The 21430-nt window shown below is 40.1% G+C and overlaps 1 protein-coding gene across 7 annotated transcripts in view; it reads right to left on the bottom strand.

Moving 5' to 3' along the window:
- The window catches only part of map4k5 (mitogen-activated protein kinase kinase kinase kinase 5), a 28016-nt gene that overhangs the window by 4629 nt on the left and 1957 nt on the right, over positions 1 to 21430 (bottom strand). Inside the window, exons 3-34 of one of the 7 annotated variants that reach the window (XM_005736723.2) lie at positions 18730 to 18787; positions 14584 to 14674; positions 13446 to 13510; positions 13271 to 13326; positions 13134 to 13181; positions 12090 to 12132; positions 11911 to 11983; positions 11513 to 11644; positions 11340 to 11402; positions 11137 to 11218; positions 10078 to 10194; positions 9215 to 9299; positions 8418 to 8489; positions 7349 to 7407; positions 7103 to 7164; positions 6558 to 6596; positions 6044 to 6088; positions 5907 to 5949; positions 5602 to 5830; positions 5458 to 5481; positions 5253 to 5338; positions 4828 to 4869; positions 4533 to 4617; positions 4365 to 4444; positions 2415 to 2475; positions 1878 to 1880; positions 1601 to 1706; positions 1252 to 1310; positions 1018 to 1121; positions 601 to 778; positions 338 to 406; positions 74 to 166 (exon numbers count right to left, since the gene is read on the bottom strand). In XM_005736723.2, the coding sequence (XP_005736780.1) occupies positions 74 to 166; positions 338 to 406; positions 601 to 778; positions 1018 to 1121; positions 1252 to 1310; positions 1601 to 1706; positions 1878 to 1880; positions 2415 to 2475; positions 4365 to 4444; positions 4533 to 4617; positions 4828 to 4869; positions 5253 to 5338; positions 5458 to 5481; positions 5602 to 5830; positions 5907 to 5949; positions 6044 to 6088; positions 6558 to 6596; positions 7103 to 7164; positions 7349 to 7407; positions 8418 to 8489; positions 9215 to 9299; positions 10078 to 10194; positions 11137 to 11218; positions 11340 to 11402; positions 11513 to 11644; positions 11911 to 11983; positions 12090 to 12132; positions 13134 to 13181; positions 13271 to 13326; positions 13446 to 13510; positions 14584 to 14674; positions 18730 to 18787 (2452 nt within the window). The remainder of the gene's footprint in view (positions 1 to 73; positions 167 to 337; positions 407 to 600; positions 779 to 1017; positions 1122 to 1251; positions 1311 to 1600; positions 1707 to 1877; positions 1881 to 2414; positions 2476 to 4364; positions 4445 to 4532; positions 4618 to 4827; positions 4870 to 5252; positions 5339 to 5457; positions 5482 to 5601; positions 5831 to 5906; positions 5950 to 6043; positions 6089 to 6557; positions 6597 to 7102; positions 7165 to 7348; positions 7408 to 8417; positions 8490 to 9214; positions 9300 to 10077; positions 10195 to 11136; positions 11219 to 11339; positions 11403 to 11512; positions 11645 to 11910; positions 11984 to 12089; positions 12133 to 13133; positions 13182 to 13270; positions 13327 to 13445; positions 13511 to 14583; positions 14675 to 18729; positions 18788 to 21430) is intronic. The other 6 variants (XM_005736725.2, XM_005736724.2, XM_005736726.2 and 3 more) reach the window with 6 other exon arrangements.

Raw genomic sequence — 21430 nt, 5'->3', positions numbered from 1 at the left:
ATCTTTTACTAACAAGAAACATTTTCCAGAACCAAAACTTCTTTTAAACACTGATGCCTTTCAGAAATCTCACCAACAGCTTCGATGCAGAAGTCAAAGCTGAGCTCAGAAGCCAGCTTCTTGTTGGATTTCAGTCTGCCCAGGAGATTAACGATCTTCACCTTTTCTGGGGAGAGAAATATAATTATTGTTGTGCTGTATGTATATGTGTATTCTCCTCAGTGAGTGGGCCAATCTGAATGAAATCCGATCACGAATTTGAAAAAGTGCCGCAGGGATGCTGCTACTAGTAGTAATGCTGGTTGATACAGTTTGTGTACAGTGTACAGACACTTACGGTCCAAACACACCAACACTGTGTCTCTCTCCAGCTGGGTGACATGGATTGCGTCCACCTGCTGATTACCTGTGGGGAGAGAAGTGCTCAGTAACCGTCCTGCTCTCCAACTCTTTCTTCTATTACTTAGTTTATTTTGCAACACTACTGGATTTGCCATCAGTTCACTAATGCTACACACGCTTTTGTTTTTCTTCAATTTTTTTATCCAAGCATCTTGAATTCTTCCACAATTCTTAAAACAAGGCACATGTTAGACTTACCTGGTCCAATTTCTGTGAACCATGATGAGCAGGAGTTGAGGTTGATAGTCTCAAAGCAGACCACCTGACTCGGCTCTGTGGCCTGGCTGATGGCAACACACACCAGAGGATACTCCTGCTCTGGAACCACCAGCATCTCAAACACCTTTAGCGGGCTGGGAAGAGGGAAGTCAAAGTGCTGCGCCAGGAAGAGAGAAGCAACATGTTATCTATGATCACCGGTGTTCCGCTGTTTAAAGTACAAGAGCATCAGTTTTATATAATTATGCTTATGGAGACACTTTCACAATGAGCTGTGGAGCAAAGGAGTAAAATCAAACTACATGCGTGCAAGTTATGAAGCACAACCTTACTGGAAAACCAGAGGCTTAATTAGAGATGTTCATGTTTCTGCTGTGAGAAAAATAACCAACTGACCTTGATGAGCATAAATCTCTGCATGGGCTCATACCACTGCAAAAGGACAATCCCAGACTGAAGCGCTCCACACAGGTACTTGTGGCCAGTATACGGGTTTCTCACTGTGGATCAGAACAAAAAGTCAGAAGAGCATACAAAACTAAAATGTTGTGGCAAAAAAAGGAGGCCATGATGCGACTTTTATACAGACACGGTTTAATATGCAGGGTTTAAAGGGGAAAAGCCACTCACCAATGCAGCACTTGTGACAGCCCTTTGTGTCAGGGATCTTAGTTGTCAAGGCAAATCTCCTGAGGAGAGAAAGAGTCAAGTTGTCGTGACCACAGTCTTAAAAGAGCTGATGACGTCTAGAATCAGGGAAGTTGGCCTGTGGTTCTCTTTTTCTCTGTACCGCTGCAGCAGTTTGTCACAAAGGTAAAAGAACAACAAAAAGACTGCACAGCATGGGCGTAGCAGCAACACTTTAAATGAGAAAACCAGTGGTGTGATCTTATCACAGTGTGTCAGGCGCCTGCTGAAAATGCGGTTAGATAATCTTATTTATGAGTTTCAGATACCAAACCAGGCCTTTCGAGCTTACTTGGGCAAAGGGAAGCGATGAGTCTGGAACTGAGCGGCCAGGCCCGGCTTCTTCATCTGCTCGAACAGCCCGATGAGATTGTGGGAGTACAGCTGGAAGGTTTTACCTGCACAGCGTGGGACACAGCGTATCCCATCATCAGTTTCATTACGGGCAATAATTTCTAAATATTTTTGACAAACTTGGATCTCCTGAAGCAGTTTTCACATGTAGAAAGGTTAGATGTGGACAGGGGTAAAAACAGAAGTGTGATGATGATGATGTGAGTCATGATTACCTTCTGATGAAGCCAGTTAATAGAATATCAAATCAAGCCAGGGAAGAGGAGGGTGGACAGTGTCCAAGGGAAGAGGAGAAGAGAACAGAGGTTAAGTATACCGAGGTGCAAACTGCTGAAGGTAAAACCGAAAGCAGCCCTGACGCTTCATAATCCCATCTTCAACTCTTAAGATGAGAAAAGGGGAAGTCGTTGGGACATCCAATTGAAGACAGTTTGGTTTCAAATGATAGCTAGCACATCTGATTTCTATATGGAAGACACTACCCTTGGCTACACTAACAAAGAGCAATATAACTGCGTTTCTTCAGTAAAGGGACAGGCCGTAAAGCCAGATGTGCCCCTCTTGGGTCACTGCTACAAGTATAAAGCTTTTAGAGAGGCTTTCTGGGGCTAAACAAAGTACACAGTTATTTTTGGGCACAAATATAGCGGATGTGTTGCCTCAGGGGGGCGGCCAGATAACACAGGACAAAGAAGCAGCAGGTTATGACAGTGGCTGTTAAAGCAGGAGGTTGTTATAAATCCATCACCTACCTGATAAAGACATCAGGTTGTTGTTGATAACGTACAGCCACGTGCATTTCCTTGGGAAGAGCTAAACAGAGATTCAAACACAATAATTCAATAACTGAACATTGGCTTGTTAAAGAACAGAGTCAACAGTCAAACTGTCCAATCAGAGCTCAGCAGGTTTTCTCCACACCTCAAAACACAAATAATTCATTATGATGTACCAAACTCTTTATCGTGTTTCGGTTGTTTTGCTCCACCAACTTTAGGATTATGATTAAAGATGAAAAGTGACGAGATCGGTTCTGTTTATCAGTCTGACTCTTTAGCAGATGTCTGACTGCTTTCTGTATACACAGGGTTTCAGTACAACAGCTCATTATGTCTCAACTTGACACTGAAGTAGAAAGAGAAATGAAAACTTAAAAGGTCAAAATAAATTCTTAAAAAAAATAAAATAAAAAACACCACAATGCATGCACACACTTCTGATTATTTAAACAACTAAGATCAACTCACATTGCTTATTAGAATTGTGTAATGCACTCAAGTTCCGAAATAGCTGGTGTTCTTTGCACAAAGCCCAAACTGACTGAGATGTTGAAAGCTCGTTTCTTCCTCTCTGCCATGATTGTGTCAAAATTTGATAAAAGAACGTGATCAGCTTGGACGTATATCAATCAGAAGGAACTAATAATTTGTGACCAGTTTGTGCAGGCTACAACTGCCAGCCCATGAATAATTTATTTTAATTTTCAACTATGATCAATTTATCTCTAACAAAATATGTATCACAGACTTTGTAGGTAGCTGTAGTTAAACCACAACTTAAAAAACCATTACTTAAACTGGGGGTCTTAGCTATTATAGACCAATCTCCAAACGTCTTATTTCTAAAATTCTTAGTAGTATTTGTCAAACAATTAACTGATCATTTGCAGAGGAATAGTTTATTTGAAGAGTTTCAGCCAGAATGCAGAGTACATCAGAGTGCACTCCACAAACCGCACTAGCAAAGGTTACAAATGATCTCGTGGCCTCTAATAGTACACTCATCTCTTTGCGTCTGTGTTTTATATATTCAGCTATGAAGTCAGATTAAAATTAATTAGTTAAACTACAGGCATATAAACTGGTGTGTGAATGTGTGTGTGAATGGGTGGATGACTGGATGTGTAAAGCGCTTTGCGGTCCTTAGGGACTAGTAAAGCGCTATACAAATACAAGCCATTTCCCATTTCCCATAAAGGCTTGGATGAGCTACTATCAATCTTCCAAATTCTGAATTCAAATGAAAGTGAGGTTTGATCTGAATTCGGTGATTTTTGACCATGATATATCCTTCAATGTGCACATTAAACAACTATACAGGACTAATTCATGCATTCATTGTTTCTAGGCTGATCAGGTTGCTTTTACAGTTCCATAAAAAGCCCCTAGTTAATCTAAAATGCTGCAACAAGAGTACCAAAAGGGACTATAAAAATATATATTAGCTTCTGGTCTTTAGCTCCCTGTTGGATTGAAAATCTTTTTCCTCACATATAAAGTCTTGTGTAATCTGGCCCCAATGTAACTCGAAGACCTCATACCATCATATTATCTCAACAGAGCACTTTGCTCACAGACTGCAGGCTTCGTTGTGTTTCCTAGAATTTCTAAAAGTAAAATGGTTTCAGAGCCTCTCTCCGGTGGAACCAGTTTGGATTCAGGAGACTATTAAGATTAGATTGAAAACTTTCATTTTTGATAACGCTTTCAGCTATGGGTGGATTCTGAATTATCCCTTAGTTATGCTGCAGTAGAACACCCATGATAAATATAATATAAAGCAGCTTTTGTGTATTTCTGCCTGAAACCAATAAAACAGTTTTATCTGTGTCCGTCCCATAGAGACTTCCAAGCAATAGAATCAGGGTGGAGCTTCACAAAAAATTACAATTTCATTTTCAAGCAAGTTTCAGCTGCTGTTACCTGCTCCATTGTAGCTTCATGCAACTCATTAAGATTCAGAGTATAAATGCCATCTTCTGTCCCAAAGATTAAGTACTGATCTAGAAGAGGGATTAAAAAGAAAAAACATTGTGTTAGTAAAATAGCCGAAACCCTCTGTGTGTGGTATGCTCACTGCTCTTTGTGTACCTTTGGTGTCTGGATGGATCCATGACGTGGCACAGTTGATCTTCAATGGACAGCCATCAAACACTTTAGAGAAGCAGGCTCCCATCTGCAATGAAAAGCAGCACAGCTCAAAGCAGGCAGCCTCTTAAATGTCAGCCAGAGTTTAATGAGCTGAGCTGAACCACAAAGCAGAAAGCTCTGTGGACCCCAAATATCTACAGAATGTACAGTAGAAGCTCAGACGAGAGTTTAATAACAGTCTCAGTGAAAGCGGGACGGCGGGAACGGTGAAGGACAATACAAATGATTCACTCACCAGTACTTTAGGAGTGGGTGGCAGGCCGTTGATAGCTGGTTTCTAAGGAGGAGGGGAGGAAATGAAAACCATAAGATAATATAGATGCAAAAGACAGAACAATTATCCTAAACTTAGCTCCATAATTTTAAAACCAGCCTGAACAATAAGCAAAAGAACAAAATGCTTGTGTGAGTGTCCTGTCAAAGTCAATTAAATATGAAACATGAATGGATGCCAAGTTTCCCCCATTAACCAGCCACATTTGGATATAACAAAGGAAAAGCATCATATTTGAGGTTTCAGTTTGAGTTCAGTCAGCCAGCTGGAGGCACTGCATGTATCAAATGTATGCTGTATGTTGTATTATCACATGACATTTTATCCTTCATCCAATGAGACTAAATGTAGCTATTATGTGTTACAATCAGAAACTATAAACTCACAGGGAATTCCTTTTTCTCCTTCCGGTTTTGCTCACTGGATGGTGGCTTGGGACTCCCTCCATTCACACTGCCATCTGAATCATTATCTGTAATGAAAAACCAGGCAGGTAAAATTACACTTACACAGTATTAATATCAGTTCACGCTGTCAAACAAGGAGGGTGTGAATCCAAAGATCAACCATGTTTACATCAGGCTCCCTTACCTTTAAGTTCAGATTTACTTGGAGCTTGCAAAAAAAATAAAACATTTCAGCGCTTATGAAGAAAAATGAAGAAGACAAAGTATGCAGACTCATACTGTGAATAAATCTGGATTTAGAAATAGACACAGATATGCTGAGACTCACCAGGATCCGAGGAGTGCGACAAAAGGCCGGGGCTACTGACGCTGGCTGACAGGAGGTCTGGAGATGAGTTCTCCACCTTGTTGCCCTGCTCAGGTGTGCTCTGTCTGCGAGCCACTTGGCTCGGTCCATTCTCCGAGTTAGGGAACCTCTTTACTGTCACAGACCTCTCATCGTTAAGGCCCATTTCCTCTGATGAGGTGCTTGAAGTTGGCTGAGAAGAAACATAACACTACAACACATTTAATCTTTACTTAAACCTAAAAAAAATTACAGCAAAAGTAGACATCTTTAAATTTAGGTGTTACCTTTGGAGGCAGAGGAGGAGGAACACCTGGCTTGATGGTTGATCTGAAATTGAACCATTTTTAGCAGTAAGGTGTAAACCAGCAGAACAAAAGGTCATGCATTCATGATAAAATTTAAATCTGATGGCATGACTCACCGCTCCGTATCATCAAAGGCATCTTCAAGATGGGCGACGTGTCCCCTATAGGACAAACACAGTAATGAGTAACGCGGAAAGTAAGACTCATTTGGGTTTAGGAGGAATGCAAATGTTTATATGAAGTCCTATCTTTGAATGAGAACAATGAGGGGAAGATTCTGTGTTACTACAGACTTTAGGTCACCTCAAATGTGATCTAAACCTACTGGGGACAATGATATTATTATGACTATGACCACTACTATAAACTACCAGTTAAACGTAGGTTTCAAAACAGCTTCAATGCAGTTGAGCCCAAAATGGTTAGGCTGACACTTCAGCACTTTTTCTCTTCACATAACAGTAGTACACACAGCTTAAATCTACAGTAATCGTCACACCACACATGGTGAATGAAGAGGAGGCAGAAAGGGAGGTGGGCGGACCACGCTGAAAAAATGGTTGTGGCGCAGCAAGGAGGGTGTGGATTGGATGGCGTAGCTTATTACAGCACATGCAGTGTTAGTGTTACCGTTGGAATAATTCATCCTCAACGCTTTTGAGAAGGCTCCTTCGAGGGACAAGACGAGAGCGACACCGACAGTCAAAAAGAGGACAGAGAGAAGGTGAAGGAGGAAAAAAACCCCAAAAAACAAACAAACAGTCAAAGCACATGGACATGTGAGAGGGAGCTTAAAGACCAAAGTGACATTTCAAAGTGCAAAAGGGGGGCAAGGGGAGTAGGGGAGTGAGCTCATGTACAGGCATAGGTTAGGTCCAGTGAGCAAGCATGTTAATATGAGACACAGTGAAGAAAATCTATATACACAGAGAATCAAGAATGAGTAGTTTCTTTAGGACTAACATGCTTTGACTGTCTCAAAGTAAAAAAACAAACAAAACAAACTCAGACGATGTGAAATCCAAACAACAACAAATCTTTAATTTGCCTTAAATTCATTTGTCTGGTTAAGCCTCATGAGGCGCATTTATCTAAGACAAACCAGGTAGAGACTGAACGAGAACAACTGGGGGTAAATGGGAGCAGTTCCCATGACAACAGTTTCCATGGATCACCTGGTTGTTATTCCTCCTTCTGCAAAAGGACTCCAGGGGGAGAAGTCATTATCTTTGACATCCTGTGGAAAAGCATACATTCACAGAAATAGATATTTACATAGCTGCAGTTTTGTTAATCATCTGATATCTTTTTACTCCACACGCACGCACGCACACGCACACACACACACACACACACACACACACACAAAAACTAAAATTAGTGTTAAACAGAAAATGATTTAAACAGAACATGATAATCACCGTTTCATAATGAGCCGCAGTTTCCTTCTGTACTGGTGCTTTAAACTGGAGCTTGTCAACTGTAAAAAACAGAGATGGTGTTTCTTTTCTTTTCTCCCTTTCTTTGCGCACATCTTTGACACTAGAGGGCATCAGCATCCAACACTTCAACACACACAAAGCAGTGGAGTTATCAACATTGGGCATTAGTACCAGAAAACTTGGGAAAAAATTCCTTCCCAACCTAAAAACAGGTGTAAGAACAAACCCAAAGCAGATCATCTGCTTCCACAACAGTGAACCTGCCAAAACACTACAGAGATCCCTCACTGATTTACGATGTTACGACTTGAATGTTTGGTCTGTAGCTTCGAGACGAGTTGCTCACTAAAGACAGACACAGGTTAAACTTGACGCTGACCAGACCTGTTCCCTTTGGGGAAATATTAGTGTGAGGAAACATGAATTACAGATACATCACAGGACAGATTCTTCAGCAGTTTAGACTTCAGGTTGCGTTCTGTCAAACAGTTGATCCAATAAGGGTGTCTGGTTTGCTGTCCAGTATAAATACGACATGATTCGACTGTAATTATGAAGGTGAAAGAAATCAGCCCACATAATCACCTTCGCATTAACAAAGACGCGTTGTATTAAAGAATTCAGACCACAGATCCCTCCCCACCTCCCCTTTCCCATGTTTTTCTTCTCAACATATCCAGATAGTGTGGAGGTTGGGAGGTAAGAAAAACAATAAAAAAGTTTAAAGAATTGAAGCCGAGTGATCAGGTGAGTCTTACGAGGCAAGCTTTGCTTTCTTGTCAGGGTAAGATTAGTCATTTAAATGCAATTTCAAGTCAGTCAGCCTAACAGGAACCAAGATGTCACAATATCCAAATTATTCAGCCTTACAAAAAAGCTGAAGTTACATTAGGTAGCCACTATATGCAGACAAAATCGCCTTATTAGTACCATTTAAATGTCAAACCGAGTGTTCCATTTCTACAACATTATCATATTTCTAATGAAATCTTAGGGGTGAGGGTTGGAATTAGACAAACACACACTGTCTCACTACTCTCACACTGACCTGCATCCACCCTGTGTCCCTCAGTGAAGCTAGGACTTGAGGGTGGCTCTCTTTGGTCTGTTCCATTGTTTGCTTCATGGTGGAGGGAAGGTCATATAACAGTGAGAAATTTAGATAAAAGAAACCAGACAAGAAGTACATCTGATACAAGCGATCACAGCACAGACGAGCACAAAACACAATGTAGCATGGTATAAATACCACACCTATCTCAACGCCAGGCAGCTGTTAGGTCATTCTAAAATGATGAAATGAAGAAATGGCCACAAACTACTGACACAACACTGCATTCGGCTTTATCTATCACAACTAATGGCGACACAAAAAAAAAAAACAAAAAAAAAAACACAGCTTCCCTGAAGGGGCAGGGGGCAAGATGTAGAACTGTAACAACTGGACCCATCGCCAAATTCTTGAAAACAATTTCTGGCTAAAAACTTGAGATTTTTAGGAAAACTCAGAGACCCTTCAGACAAGCTATTTTGCAGGATTCCTTGAGCAACAGATGAGACAACACTTAACATGTAAAAATAGCACAAGCGACTTTACTTTCTCTTCCATGAATCCACAGACTTTTTTTTTTTTTTTTTAGACACGCCAAAACATGCTGTGGCCTGGAAAGGTGCCAGCCTCTGCTGCAGGATTAAAGGAATGACCCTTGGTGATGCCACCAGACCTAGATCGACCTAACCACTCACAACAGCTAACACGCAAACCAACGACAGGACAGAAGCACAGCGAGCGATTGCGGAGAGGGGCTGGCCTTAATGATCCATTTAGCTTTGATGTTCACTTACAGTCGATCTCTGAGCGCGTCCTCTCAGCTCTGGCATGCTTGTTGGTGGAGCGGATGGTGTGTCTGACTTCGCTGTTTCCCTGAAACTGATGGTGAAAGACAGAATTTTTATTGAGGGAGCAGCACTTCAGAAGACAGTAAAATGTTAGGAGCTTATATAATATTCAGTGTGTAATTATTAGTTATCGCATTATCTTTTTAGATTATCTGCAAAATTTGAGTTAAGGTTAGCTAAAGCTGAGCTGAGACCAGCTTTTCTGGAGCATGATCACATTATTATGCATCCCAGTGGCTGTTTGTTTGCAACAAGCTCTATTGCTTGCAGTCAATAGCCTTTAGAGTTTTTTCACTCATCGTGGCCAAGACAGTGCTACTGCTGTCAGTGGGAGAAAAGCACAATGGTCCTTTAAAAAGCGCTGGTACCACCTCTTTGGCTGCCACATAGATGTGATGTTGAATCCAGTCGGAATAATAATGTCATTGGAGAGAATCAGGAACAGGGGGAAGGGAAGTTTTAGGGGAACATGAAAGACCTGAAAGAAGCTCGCTGGTTATAGTTCACCGCTGAAAACATGTCACACATTCTAATATTTACATTCACTGATAAGAATCTGTCGTGTAGCTCAAACAGCAAGTGATAGTTTAACGTAATTCTTTAAATCAGTTATTTGCAACAAGTTCAAACATGTTCAAACAAACATGTACCAAGAACTGCATTACAGGTTTAATATTTTCAGGGTATAAATAAAAGTTGTGTGTGTTTATATTTCTGATTACTAGCTTGTTGACTGGGTTGGCTTTGATTTTCTTAGACAATCTCCTAACAACACACATTTCTATATATGATTTGGAGTCAGTTATTACCTCAAGGTCATCCTCATCCATTTCTCCAAAATTCTGGTGGTTGTCCGGGTTGTTCATCTTATCAATAAGCTCTGTGGCAAGTCTCCTCGTCAAACCCGTCTGAGCCATAAACACATGCTGGGAGAAACACTAAAGAGTTAGAGATCTTTACCAGGATCGTAACAGGAAAACAGCTGTTTGTGTTAGACACCTGACACTAATTTGACACATAAGAGTCATAAAGGTATAGAAGCAAAGAATTTAGATTCATGTGGGGGTGGATGAAAAGGAAAGCACACTCTCTGTCAGTTCAAAGATTTTTTACAAATCATGACCTTATCAGGTCTTAAATTTAGGGAAATACTACCCGAGTTGTTAAATAATGACATCATCTGAGGTTGTATTTACCTAATTTTAAGACATGCAAAGAACCCCATTTCTTTTATTATGTCCTGATGCATAAAACTTTTGTATTTAAAGAGGGTGTACTTTCTTTTCAGATTGCAGATTGTAGGTAGTGTTCAACAACAAAAGCTTGTTACAGATCACCAACTCCTAGCTATGAGGATAAATCATCACATTCCAGGACTTCTGGGATGCAACTATCCTCAGAGATACATGCTGTACTAATGAGACGAGAATACACTGTGCTTGTATACCTAAAAATTAGAAACAGGTGCTAACTGAACTCTGGCTCCCATCCTAAAGAGCTGAAACTAAGATAAGCTTTAATAAATACGAAACACTGAAAACAGTTCAAGGCCAGAGTCTGACGGCAAGCCAAACACTGAGAACGTCAGCCAAACCACACAGAAGCTGAGGAGGCCAGCTGGGGTTCATAAGGCTCTGCTGAATTTGGACAGAATGACAACTTCTATTTGTTTGTCAGGTGTTTTAGATTTGCAAAGGAACATAGGCCAACAAGCAAAAGAAAAAAAGAAGACGAAGAAGACACTGCAAAAAACAACAGACTCTCCGAAAACATTCACATTTTTTAAACATCAGCGCTCATACTGCACTATATTTTTTTTATTTTGAACATTTCAAGCACGCATGGAAAACCAGAGTAATATTTATTACCCCTAGAATTTTTTCTGCAGTGGGCCGCTTCTTTGGGCTCTTTGTTAAACACACTTTCACAAAGTTATGGAAGGCAGGAGACCTGTTGGATAAGATAAGTTTGTTTAAAACAACGATTATTCATATTATCTAAGAGCAAGGTATAAAGGTATAAATTATATCGCAATCCAACAATAGCATTGTGATTACTTTGGAACACTCACCATTTGCTCTTATCTTTTAGCTTCGGAGGCTGGAAGCTACTCTTCGACATCAAAAACAAGGCCCTACAGCAGATAAAGGAATGAGGATTTAATGACGCCAAGGAGGAAAATGTATTAATATATTATGTAAGGGAGCTCTAACTGATCATTTATGGGGAGGAAGTAAAACATACCTCATTGGATGCAAGTCAAACATCGGAGGCTGGAGCTCAGCCAACTCTATGGCTGTGATGCCAACAGCCCAGACGTCACACAGCTGGTTGTAGCCCCCGTTCTTCTCCACTGCAGCTACTTCAGGAGCCATCCTAAAGAAAGTGAGGACAGAGATTTAGCAGTGGCTCATTTGTTAGAATAAAAAGCAGAAGTCAGCTTTAGTGAAAGAGCAGAGGCCTGAATTTACCAGGGTCTACACATCTATAGCGTGTGACATTGAACTTTCATCTAGAAAATGGTGAAAAATATTCTAGGATGGAGCTGAAAAGGCTTAGAGTCTTTCACCAGCGCTCTTTAACCAAACTAACAAAAGCTGTCAAGGGCCTAGAGGCCTATTTTACACAGATGACACACTCACCAATAAGGTGTTCCGATAAAGGACTTTCTTTTGGCAATGGTGGCTGTTATTTTGGCTGCAACTCCAAAGTCAGCTGTAAGAAGGATAACAGGGCTTTTCAGATTATGTAATGCACATACAGCTAAAGGCTGTTCAGGAGTTCAGGTTCTTAAGAATTAAGATGCTGAAGAGGAACTTACCCAACTTCACGTCTCCGTTGTCTGTCAGCAGTATGTTGGCACCCTGTAAAGAGTAAACATTTGATTTATGCTGAGAAAATCCATTTAAAAAACATACAACAAGAATTTATTAACATTAGAATGAAGCTTTATTCTCATGTAAAACAACGTTTCAAAAATGTACATTAGATTCAAACAGTTGTATCTATTATGGATCTCAATATGATCACTTCAGGCACACACTGTACTGCTGTGAGCACTGGAGCTCCGCCCACCTGCTCCTCAAACCTTCTGTTTGCGAGGGGGAGCCAATCAGAAAAAGTTGGCTTAAAGAGTGTTTCAGAGATTGAACTGAAGAGCTATATCAAAGCAGATAAGGATCATCTTATAATGTTAATGACGTAAAGTCGCTCAAGCAGAGTCTAAAAAGATAAATACAGGGCCAGAAATAACCACAATAACAGCTTTATATGTGTAAAGATTTCTCAGCAACACCCGGCATGTTACTATCCTGGCGTCTCGTAAACTTGGAGTAGTATCACAGCCTTTAATAGTTTCACTAATATTGTTTCTGCTGGCTGTGACTGACGGTGTCTCTGGTGGCATCCTGCGGTGAGAGTAGAGGAAACAGGAAGTGCTTGCTGCATAGAGCTGAAAAAGATAATAGATCCAGCCCTGACCTTTATGATAACACATGAGAGCGAAGTTCCAGGCTTTAGTGCATGCATCGAGCAAAGTTAACTTCAGCTCAAAAGTGCAAAAGTAGCATCAGTCACATGCTTCCGAGCAAGCACACCCAGTTATGCTTTTCCTGTGACTTTGGTTTTACACCTATGCTGCCATGTCCGACCTCTGCCCCATTTTGAGGGCCACCAATGCATTCATGCTGACATTAATAGTACTGAAACTGCTACTTGTGCTGCTGCTGCTTTTTCTTGAGATGTTCTGAAATTTACTGCTGAAAGTATCATCAGACGGTCGGTGTTTGTATGTGATGTATTACAACAGCCACGATAAGGAGACAAAATTCACATTCAAAGAAAATGAAATAAAAACCAATTGTACCTTGATATCGCGGTGCATCTTCCCCTTAATGTGGAGATATCCCAAACCCTGTAAAGGAAGGCACAGCATTACGTAATGACCACATTTGAAACCACAAACTCTGTAACGTTTCCTCAAAATATTCCAAGTAAAATTACCTGTAAGGTCTCTCTGCAGACGTATGCTATTTGAAGCTCTGACAGAGGTCCAGTCACTATTACACACATTCATTCAATGTTAGTTGGGCTGAAGACAGAGATGGCACAAGGTGCATAGCAATAAAACGTAGTTCATCTCTGCACCTTGCCATGTATGAATAAAACTAAAGCTCACCATGATAGATGTCCTGCAGAGATCCTCCCCCGCAGTACTCCATGCATATCCAAAGTTTCTCTCGACTAGAAAAAAAAAGCAGAATTAAGAACATTTTAACCACTTATGCAGTCACAAAATACACCAGAGCAAACAAACATTTTGAGAAGCTGCGAAGCTTGTTTTAGAAAAAATAAAATAAAATTGTTCCCTGATAAAAAACAACTAAGAATAAGAGGTGTAAGAGTTCTGAAACTGGAAATGAATCCTCCATAGAAAGTTTCTTCCTGTTTCACATGAAAGCTGAACATCTAAAAAGCCTTCAGGTAAAGCGTGTGCTGAAAATACAACAAGCGATCGCTGCTGTGGTGAGAAGTTTTCTCTCAGCTTTGTTGTTCACACGCTACACCCTAAAAAACATATAAAAACAGACCAAAAACAGTAACAAGGCCTTATAATTTAGAGAATGGTTGCAGTCCTAATAAAAACGACACGTGAACCAGTAGAGGGGTTGCTCACTGCCACCTTGTTTCACTCAACATTTAGGTGGTCATGGAAACCATTTCAGGTAACTAAAGGGGTCAACAGGAAACTTAAAATTTCCCCAGATAAACAGGGGTTCCTTTGATTAAATTAAGGTAGTTTTATAATAATTAATGCACAGTTCATTGCTCATTAACGCTTTACTGTATCCAGTTAAGCTCTGTGTGGCAACGCCACATAAGACATGCCTGCTGAGATAAGACATACAGCTCTCTGCACGAATAGCCAAATAAAATAGTTCAGAGGCTTTTATTCCATTTAAACCTGCTGGAAGTCTAAGGAAGATGTGGGCGGAACCGGGCCAACTTCCTCTGAAATACCAGCCACAAATCATGGACTCCATTAAAACAGAAGAATAGCATCCTGGCACCGAAGGGCCTAGTCAGCACCCGTCTGCCCAGTTGAAGAGTCTGAGTCATACTTTCACACACACAGGTTTACTAAGTAATTAAATACATCATGTGAGTTTCAGGCAGTGGCTTGTTAAATCCTTTTGACAGTTACATATGAATTCCACAAATGTTATGCACTCGACTGGCTGTGAGAGTGAGGAAAAAAAGAAAACAAACTGTGAGGGTAAAATGACTACGCAGGAGCATTTTGTGCTGGCTCTTACCAGAGGTAGCTCCCAAAGTAGGCCACAATATTGTGGTGCTTGCATTCCTTCACCATGAAGATTTCCTGCTGTATGATGGAAAAGTCATCCCCTGGAAACAGAGAGAGAAATCACAGACACACGGACCAAAAAAAAGTGTTTATTTCATTTTCTGCCCTGCTTTGTTTTAAAATGAAAAATTACTGCAGTCTTAAAATAAAAACCATTTAGTTTAAAAGTTCATGTAAAAACCCTCAGAGGTAGTATGTTTTTTGGGCACTAAAGTCTGTTGACACAAACGACCACACAAGCATCCAGCGTGTGACAATGCTTGCATCTTCCTTAAACTTTAGGCTTTAAAAAGGCAAAAAAACAACCCTAAATCTTCTCTTTGTTATCTTTTCAGTTCAGTAAACAAAAAGTCTTCCCATGTTTGCCAAGGTTTCACCATATTTTATCCCTGTGTAAATACAGCAGGATACAGAACACTCAATGACATGAGAGGTTTTAAAGTTTATGTGGTATAGGTCATTATCAAAGCAGCATTCCAGCTCAGCAAAGATCACCACCACATTTAATCAGTAGGAAGCAAAAAGACAAAAATATGTAAGCTCAGCTGTCCCAGTTGAGCATAGAAAGACAGCCCTGGAATACATTAACAGCTGGTTAAGATCAACTACACTCTATGACTGTCATCACAGGCAATGCTTTAAGCTTAAGTTCATATATAAATGTCTTTGGTTCCGCGATCAATCATCCAGGTTAGGAAATGAAGAAGTACTCAAACTGATGAAGCTTTTCTCCCAGTGAAACGCTACGTGCAGATGAACAAAATCCACTTTCTTTGATTCACACATGAATATACTCTCTGCTTAAATAAATAGTAGGTTGCACATCATTGGTAGTGACAGGAAATTACTGAAAACAAACTTATTTCCTTTCCAGGCTGTGGTCAAACCTGTGAATTCTTGTAACTGAGGTGGTATGTGAACAGACCTCTTTTTTTTGCTTCTGTTATACAATCATCAGAGTAAATTAAACTGAGCTGCATTACACAACAATACTGTGCTTCAGACACCAAACCAGGTGGTTTGGGGTCAGCTTTTCTGATACAGGGCTAGTTATACTCAGAAAGAAAGCATGATCAGCAGAAAAACTTCCTGAAGCACAGCGGCTCGTTATTGTGCACAAACACTTTGCAAGCAACTAGGCAACTTGCGTACAGCCAACCTGTTTTCAGTGTGTCTGGGACGGTTTAGGCTTTTTCACGTGCCTGGAATGCAAACACGAGTCAAACTATTTAAACAATACACGAGTCGTGTCTTAAAATAAACCAAACACTATCTATATGCCTTTGATTTTCCTACATATAACTCAGTATAGCAGAAAGCACACATTTCCGTGCGTCACATTATTTTAAGTGACACAGAAGGAGACTTTTTTCCCGAAAACTCATTCAGTCACCAAGGTGGCATGTCAGACATTCTGCTTACAGCTTTTACATAGCTGAAATGTCAAAGAAAAGTTTACCAGAAGGAAGACGTATTGCAAAAGTCGAATACACCTCCAACTGCTTTTTACACGCACGCTGGGATATTCCTGTTAATGTGCCTTTAATAAGCTTTAATCAGATTCACAATTAAATCTACTTGGTAAAGTCTCTTTTTCCATTTACTCAACACACTGCCATAGTTTTTACTTCTGTACTTTTTGTTACACATTCAACATGTGCAATGATGACGATTGAATTACTCGGTGCTCAATATGGTCAAGAGAAGCCTCAACAGGAGGAAGTGGAGCATTGGCGTAATTCTGCTTGACTCCCTCCACTCCATTTGTTAAATGTCCTATAGATAAGAGGCTATAATAAGAATATGAGTAATGCCTCACACTCACCGGACCTTGTGAAAGCAACTGCTTGACAGCTTTGACGCAAAGCTCCAATTTTTTTCATGGAATCCTACATGAAGCCTCACTATGGCGAACAGGGTTATAACTATGTCATACCCCATGTGTACAGGGAGAACTAGTGTGGATCACAAACAATCTTAAATATATCTGTTGACTGACAGCAAAGGGTTTGAAGAGCCACAAAAATTTGAGCAGGAGTAATTTTAGTGAGTGAGCTTAGTACAGAAAACAAAATACATAACAAGTCACCCCACAATCTTCTCTTCTTGGTGAGCAGAGGCCTAAGAGTTTAGCCACTTCCTCCCAGATCGAGCGCTTCCCCCTGCTCTGAATATACACTATGCCTCTCATCGTGTCAAGTTTCATTTCAGTATGTAGGACTTTTGTCGAAACCTGTTACCGATAATCTCAGAAATAAAGTCCTTTTTTAATTTAAAAACATATCTGACGGTAGAAGAAGATGGCTTTATTTTAACTGACTGCTAACTGGAACCATCCAAAGATGAGAAACAAGATTAGGAAACATTAAAAGTTACTGTTTATGTGTTGAAATTTAAAAAAAAGAAAGTAAAATAAAAAAAAGGTAAGTCTGGTGACATAGTTCTGAGAATCTCTAGTGGAAACTGCTGGGAGGTTTTTGCAAACACACAGAACTTAAAAACTACAGAGTCACAAGACGACCAGACTAATGATGAAGTGATTATGAGTTTGTACCAAAAAAAGGAAAACAAAGAAATGTCCTTCTCCATTTGTCATTAATGGTCACACAGTGACATCCCACACCAATTTGGTTCAGTGGTTATTTTTCTTTTAATGCTGCAGTCAAAAGCCCCACAGTCTCACCGCCAGAAGGTTTTACCACTCCTAACTCTTTTTCTGTCCCGTATTTTCTTACGGGCGTCACTCCTGGTTAAACCTGTTTGATTGCACGGTCCACCCAAAGCTGTTTACCTCGAGCACAGAAAGGAGGGCCTCTTGCGAAAGATTAGGTAAAGAAAGGAGTCCTTCTTTGACCAAAGCTGGGTCAAAAAAAAGAAAAGAAAAGAAAGGAACTCTGAACACAGGTTTAGATCATCTTGATAATCTATTGAGTTAACCTGTAACAATTTTTGCTTTAAAGCCTTTGCAGTCCAACCTTCTCACTTCATCTGATATTTTCTGATCATTCCTATATAACCTGTCAAGTCTGCACAAGTCATATCGACCATTTTGCACAGTCCATCATAAAAACAAGAAACGTTCCTCCCTCGCCAAGTCTGTCTTTTGGCATGCAGCTCACTTTCCAAATTGTTTTTTTAACAGGTTAAGCGTGACAAGAAAGACGAGAAATGTTTCTTTGCATCTGTTTACGACCAGCCTGCCAATTTAAAAAAAAACCTCTATCTTGAGCAGTCAAAACATGTGATGCACGTTTTTATAACTGCCTTTCCTTCAACTTAATCAACAAGAACCTTCATCAGAAAAAAAAATCAAACAAAGAAAATACGTTGCGGCTCAACTGCATTACATAACAAGATGGGACATGTTTTGGCCCTCAACCAGCTTCAGCTTTCTGAAATTTGTAGTTGAAATATTCAGCTTGTGGTCTCCATCAGACAAATTTAGCACCATTGATCTCAGTCATTGTCATAAGCCGAGGCCACCAAGTCAGGATAAATTCATACTTTTATGCTCTGTCCTGCAGGAATCCATACTACCGCACAATAATATATAGAATAATAATAATATATATCAAGTTCATGGATCAAACATTTAAACATTTGACAAGAAGAACAAATGTAAACACTGATTAGTGATCCTATGATTCTTCATTGACCCAGACATGTGATGAATGAAAGAAAAGCATAAACAGGAGTGAATGTCCTCCTTCGCTGTTAATCAGCTGAGCTCTGTCTGGTCGCTGGTGGTACAAAGCCCTCTCCGTAATCCCACTAATCTGGATCGTGCTAACTCTGTCACTAGGTCATTACCAGCATAAACCCCAAAGTGGAACCAGTCTTTCTGTTCCTTGTACACAAAACCACACATCATACTCCTGCTGGGAAATGAGATTTATTTTTCACTGTTTAGATATTTGCCTTTTCTTGATAAATATTATATTAAATTTTTCGTTTTCGGCAGGAGTTCCGTTTTTTTTGCGTTAAAAAAAATTTTTTTACAGTTATTTGAGGGGAGTTTTTTTCTGTAAAATGCTAAAAAGCTGTGTGTTTTCTTTTCACTGCGATGAGATAATGAAATAAAGGTAACAGCTCTTACCTGGTTCCAACTTTATGACCTTCACAGCAGCAAGCTCTCCGGTTTGTATGTTTCGAGCCTGAAAAACACAATAACACAATTTTAACTGAGGCTTTAACTGTAGGTTGCTCACCGCCTGTTAACTGTATTGACTGAAACACTGACTATAGAGACCAAATAAACTTGAACACAAAAGTCAATAAAGAAAAGAAGTTGTGGCCAACCAGCATTATAAATTAGCCACCAGGGAAAGGCCGGACACCGTCTGTGACTTATGAATAAATGTCTGAATGTCTGCATATTTTAGTCATTCCTCAGTTAATTTTTTGTTTCTTCCCTGAATCACTTCATAATGCCGACAAGCATGTATGAAAATTTCATAAATTTTACAAAGCATCCATCATGTGTAAAAGTCCTGTGCTACAGCAGGTTTCACTGAAGTCCAAATCCAGGTCAAGACGGGATGCTGCCTAATCCGAGAGAGTGAAATGTCTGGACGAGCGGCTAAATCAGCCATAAACCACAAAACCCAGCAGCCTGGGCATCTTTCAGTAGTGGAATGTGGTGGTGATTCACACATGTAAACAGCAACCCAAACAAAGCTTTAAACTGTTTAAAATGCAGCTGCGTGCACACAAACATAAAGACATTTAAGAAAACAGAACAATTTTTTCCTACTGTGCACATATTACGAGAGCATGTGACTGTTCTGCTTTAAACTCAAGTGTGTTTAGTATTTGTGTTGAACCTCTGTTTGTTACTTCCTGAAGCAGAGGTAACCAACCTAAGAAATAAGCCACTAAAGGGGGGAGTTTTCATTATAATACCCACATACGAGATGAAGCAGAGAGTATGTAGCATGTGACACTGTTTCTCATTTCCATTAGGATTCTTTCCATCTCTCTCTCACGTCTCTGGTCTCATGTTTGCGCAAATTCAGGGTAATTACAGTGAGGCTGATTCCTTCAAACTGAACATATACATAGAACAAAGTGAGTAAACATCATAAGTGTGAAAGACCTGGCACTTTTCACAACTCAAAATACCTCCAGGTACCCCATTATTTTGGGAAAACAAAACTTTTCTAGCATTTTTTTTTAAGTCAAATTTGATTGTTGAGCCTATAAGTGCAGTTTTAATGCCCTTGTGACAACCAAAATATAAGTAATTTAGATAAGGCTGTAAAATAGCTGGTCAAATAATGGATGTGTAACTAAGATGGCTGCTGAGTGGTGAGACTAGCTTCTAGAATGATTTTACTACAAGTGACTGACTATTTACAGTATCCCTTAGTTCCCTCTTTGTCCCTCAACACTTAACTTTGATGCAAATATTTTCAAAGCCATCGATACTCCATTCATCTACTGGCCTTCCAAGATTGGTTTTTCCCTTTCTAATTGTGTTATATGACAGGAAATTGACCAGAAAAAGATTCACAACCTGGGGAATTACTCTACAACTAAAGAAAACCAAAATAACCTCCACAGAGATGCCATGAAATTGTTAAACCAATATATTCATATGTAGTAAACATTCAAAGGTGAGGAATGCCATGCTGAGGACTTTTCCCAAATCTAAAGGCGCTTTCTCTGTCAAAGGGCAGAACACACCCATAGTGAAACGCATGTTTAGACAGGGGCCTGATCATATTTCAACTCACTGCAGCTCTGAGCCTGTGAGCTCCGGGAGAATACCAGGCGCAGCATACCACCGGTGGCCTGTCTGGGGGTGGAGGGTGGGCTGGCTCGCTGGCCAGGAAGGCTTTGTATGGAGGGAGGCCATGTGAGCCCGGCTGAACCATCACGTCTACATCAGATGGTTCGTCTGTTTGTGTGCGACAGATGGATAAACAAGAAAATTCTCCAGCAAAACGCACCTCGCCGCAGCCAGACAAACAGTGGGAAACATCTGGCAGTTAGTCGGCTATACCCAGCAAATTAATAACACATACGCAAAACAGCATTGGCTTGAAACAAATACATCAACGCACTAATATAATCATTCGATTTTCTATGGGGATTCTCCAGATGCTTGAGGTTCACAACAATCTGACAAAGAAAAGGAGCAAATCCTCATAAATGTGCAGCTGGAACAAGTAAAGCTTTGCCATTTTTCAAGAAGAACATGGTAACAAATCACCCGAACAGTCAATTACTCTCTCTCTACTGTTTCTTACTTTGGACCTCTGGTTTTAACTGCAATAAAAGACTGTAGACTCAAGACTATTTGCCCAGTTTTTCCACAAAAAAAGGAAAAACCACAAAAAGAAAAACTTACGAAACTAGACTGTCTCACAAAAAGCTGCAAAATAAATATAGCACATATATATGCAAGTGAGAAAAAGGAACCAAATAATCATATGTTATTGCTGACAGTCTTTCTATATCCATGTCCAAAAACTAAACACAAATTTGACAGCTGAACTCTTATTCTGAAAAGTTATGCATCACACAATGTACTCTAACTGACCACTTTATTAGGTACGTCCTTGTACTGTCCTGGAGCCACTTTCGCTTTCAGAACTGCTTTAAATCTTCACAGCACAGATTCAACAAGGTGCTCAAAACATTCCTTTGGCCCATATTAACAGATAGTATCACACAGTTGCTGCACATTTGTCACGTGCACATCCATGATGTGAATCTCCTGTTCCACCGCATTTCAAAGAACAATAGAATAGAATAGAAATATCCTTTATGGACCCTGACTGGGGGAAACTGTA

Source organism: Pundamilia nyererei, unplaced genomic scaffold (assembly GCF_000239375.1).
Source record: "Pundamilia nyererei isolate P.nyererei 1_Seehausen unplaced genomic scaffold, PunNye1.0 scaffold00070, whole genome shotgun sequence".
Lineage (NCBI taxonomy): Eukaryota > Metazoa > Chordata > Actinopteri > Cichliformes > Cichlidae > Pundamilia > Pundamilia nyererei.
The sequence above is the reverse complement of the archived record's forward strand: the minus strand, read 5'-3'. Positions and strand labels throughout refer to the sequence as shown.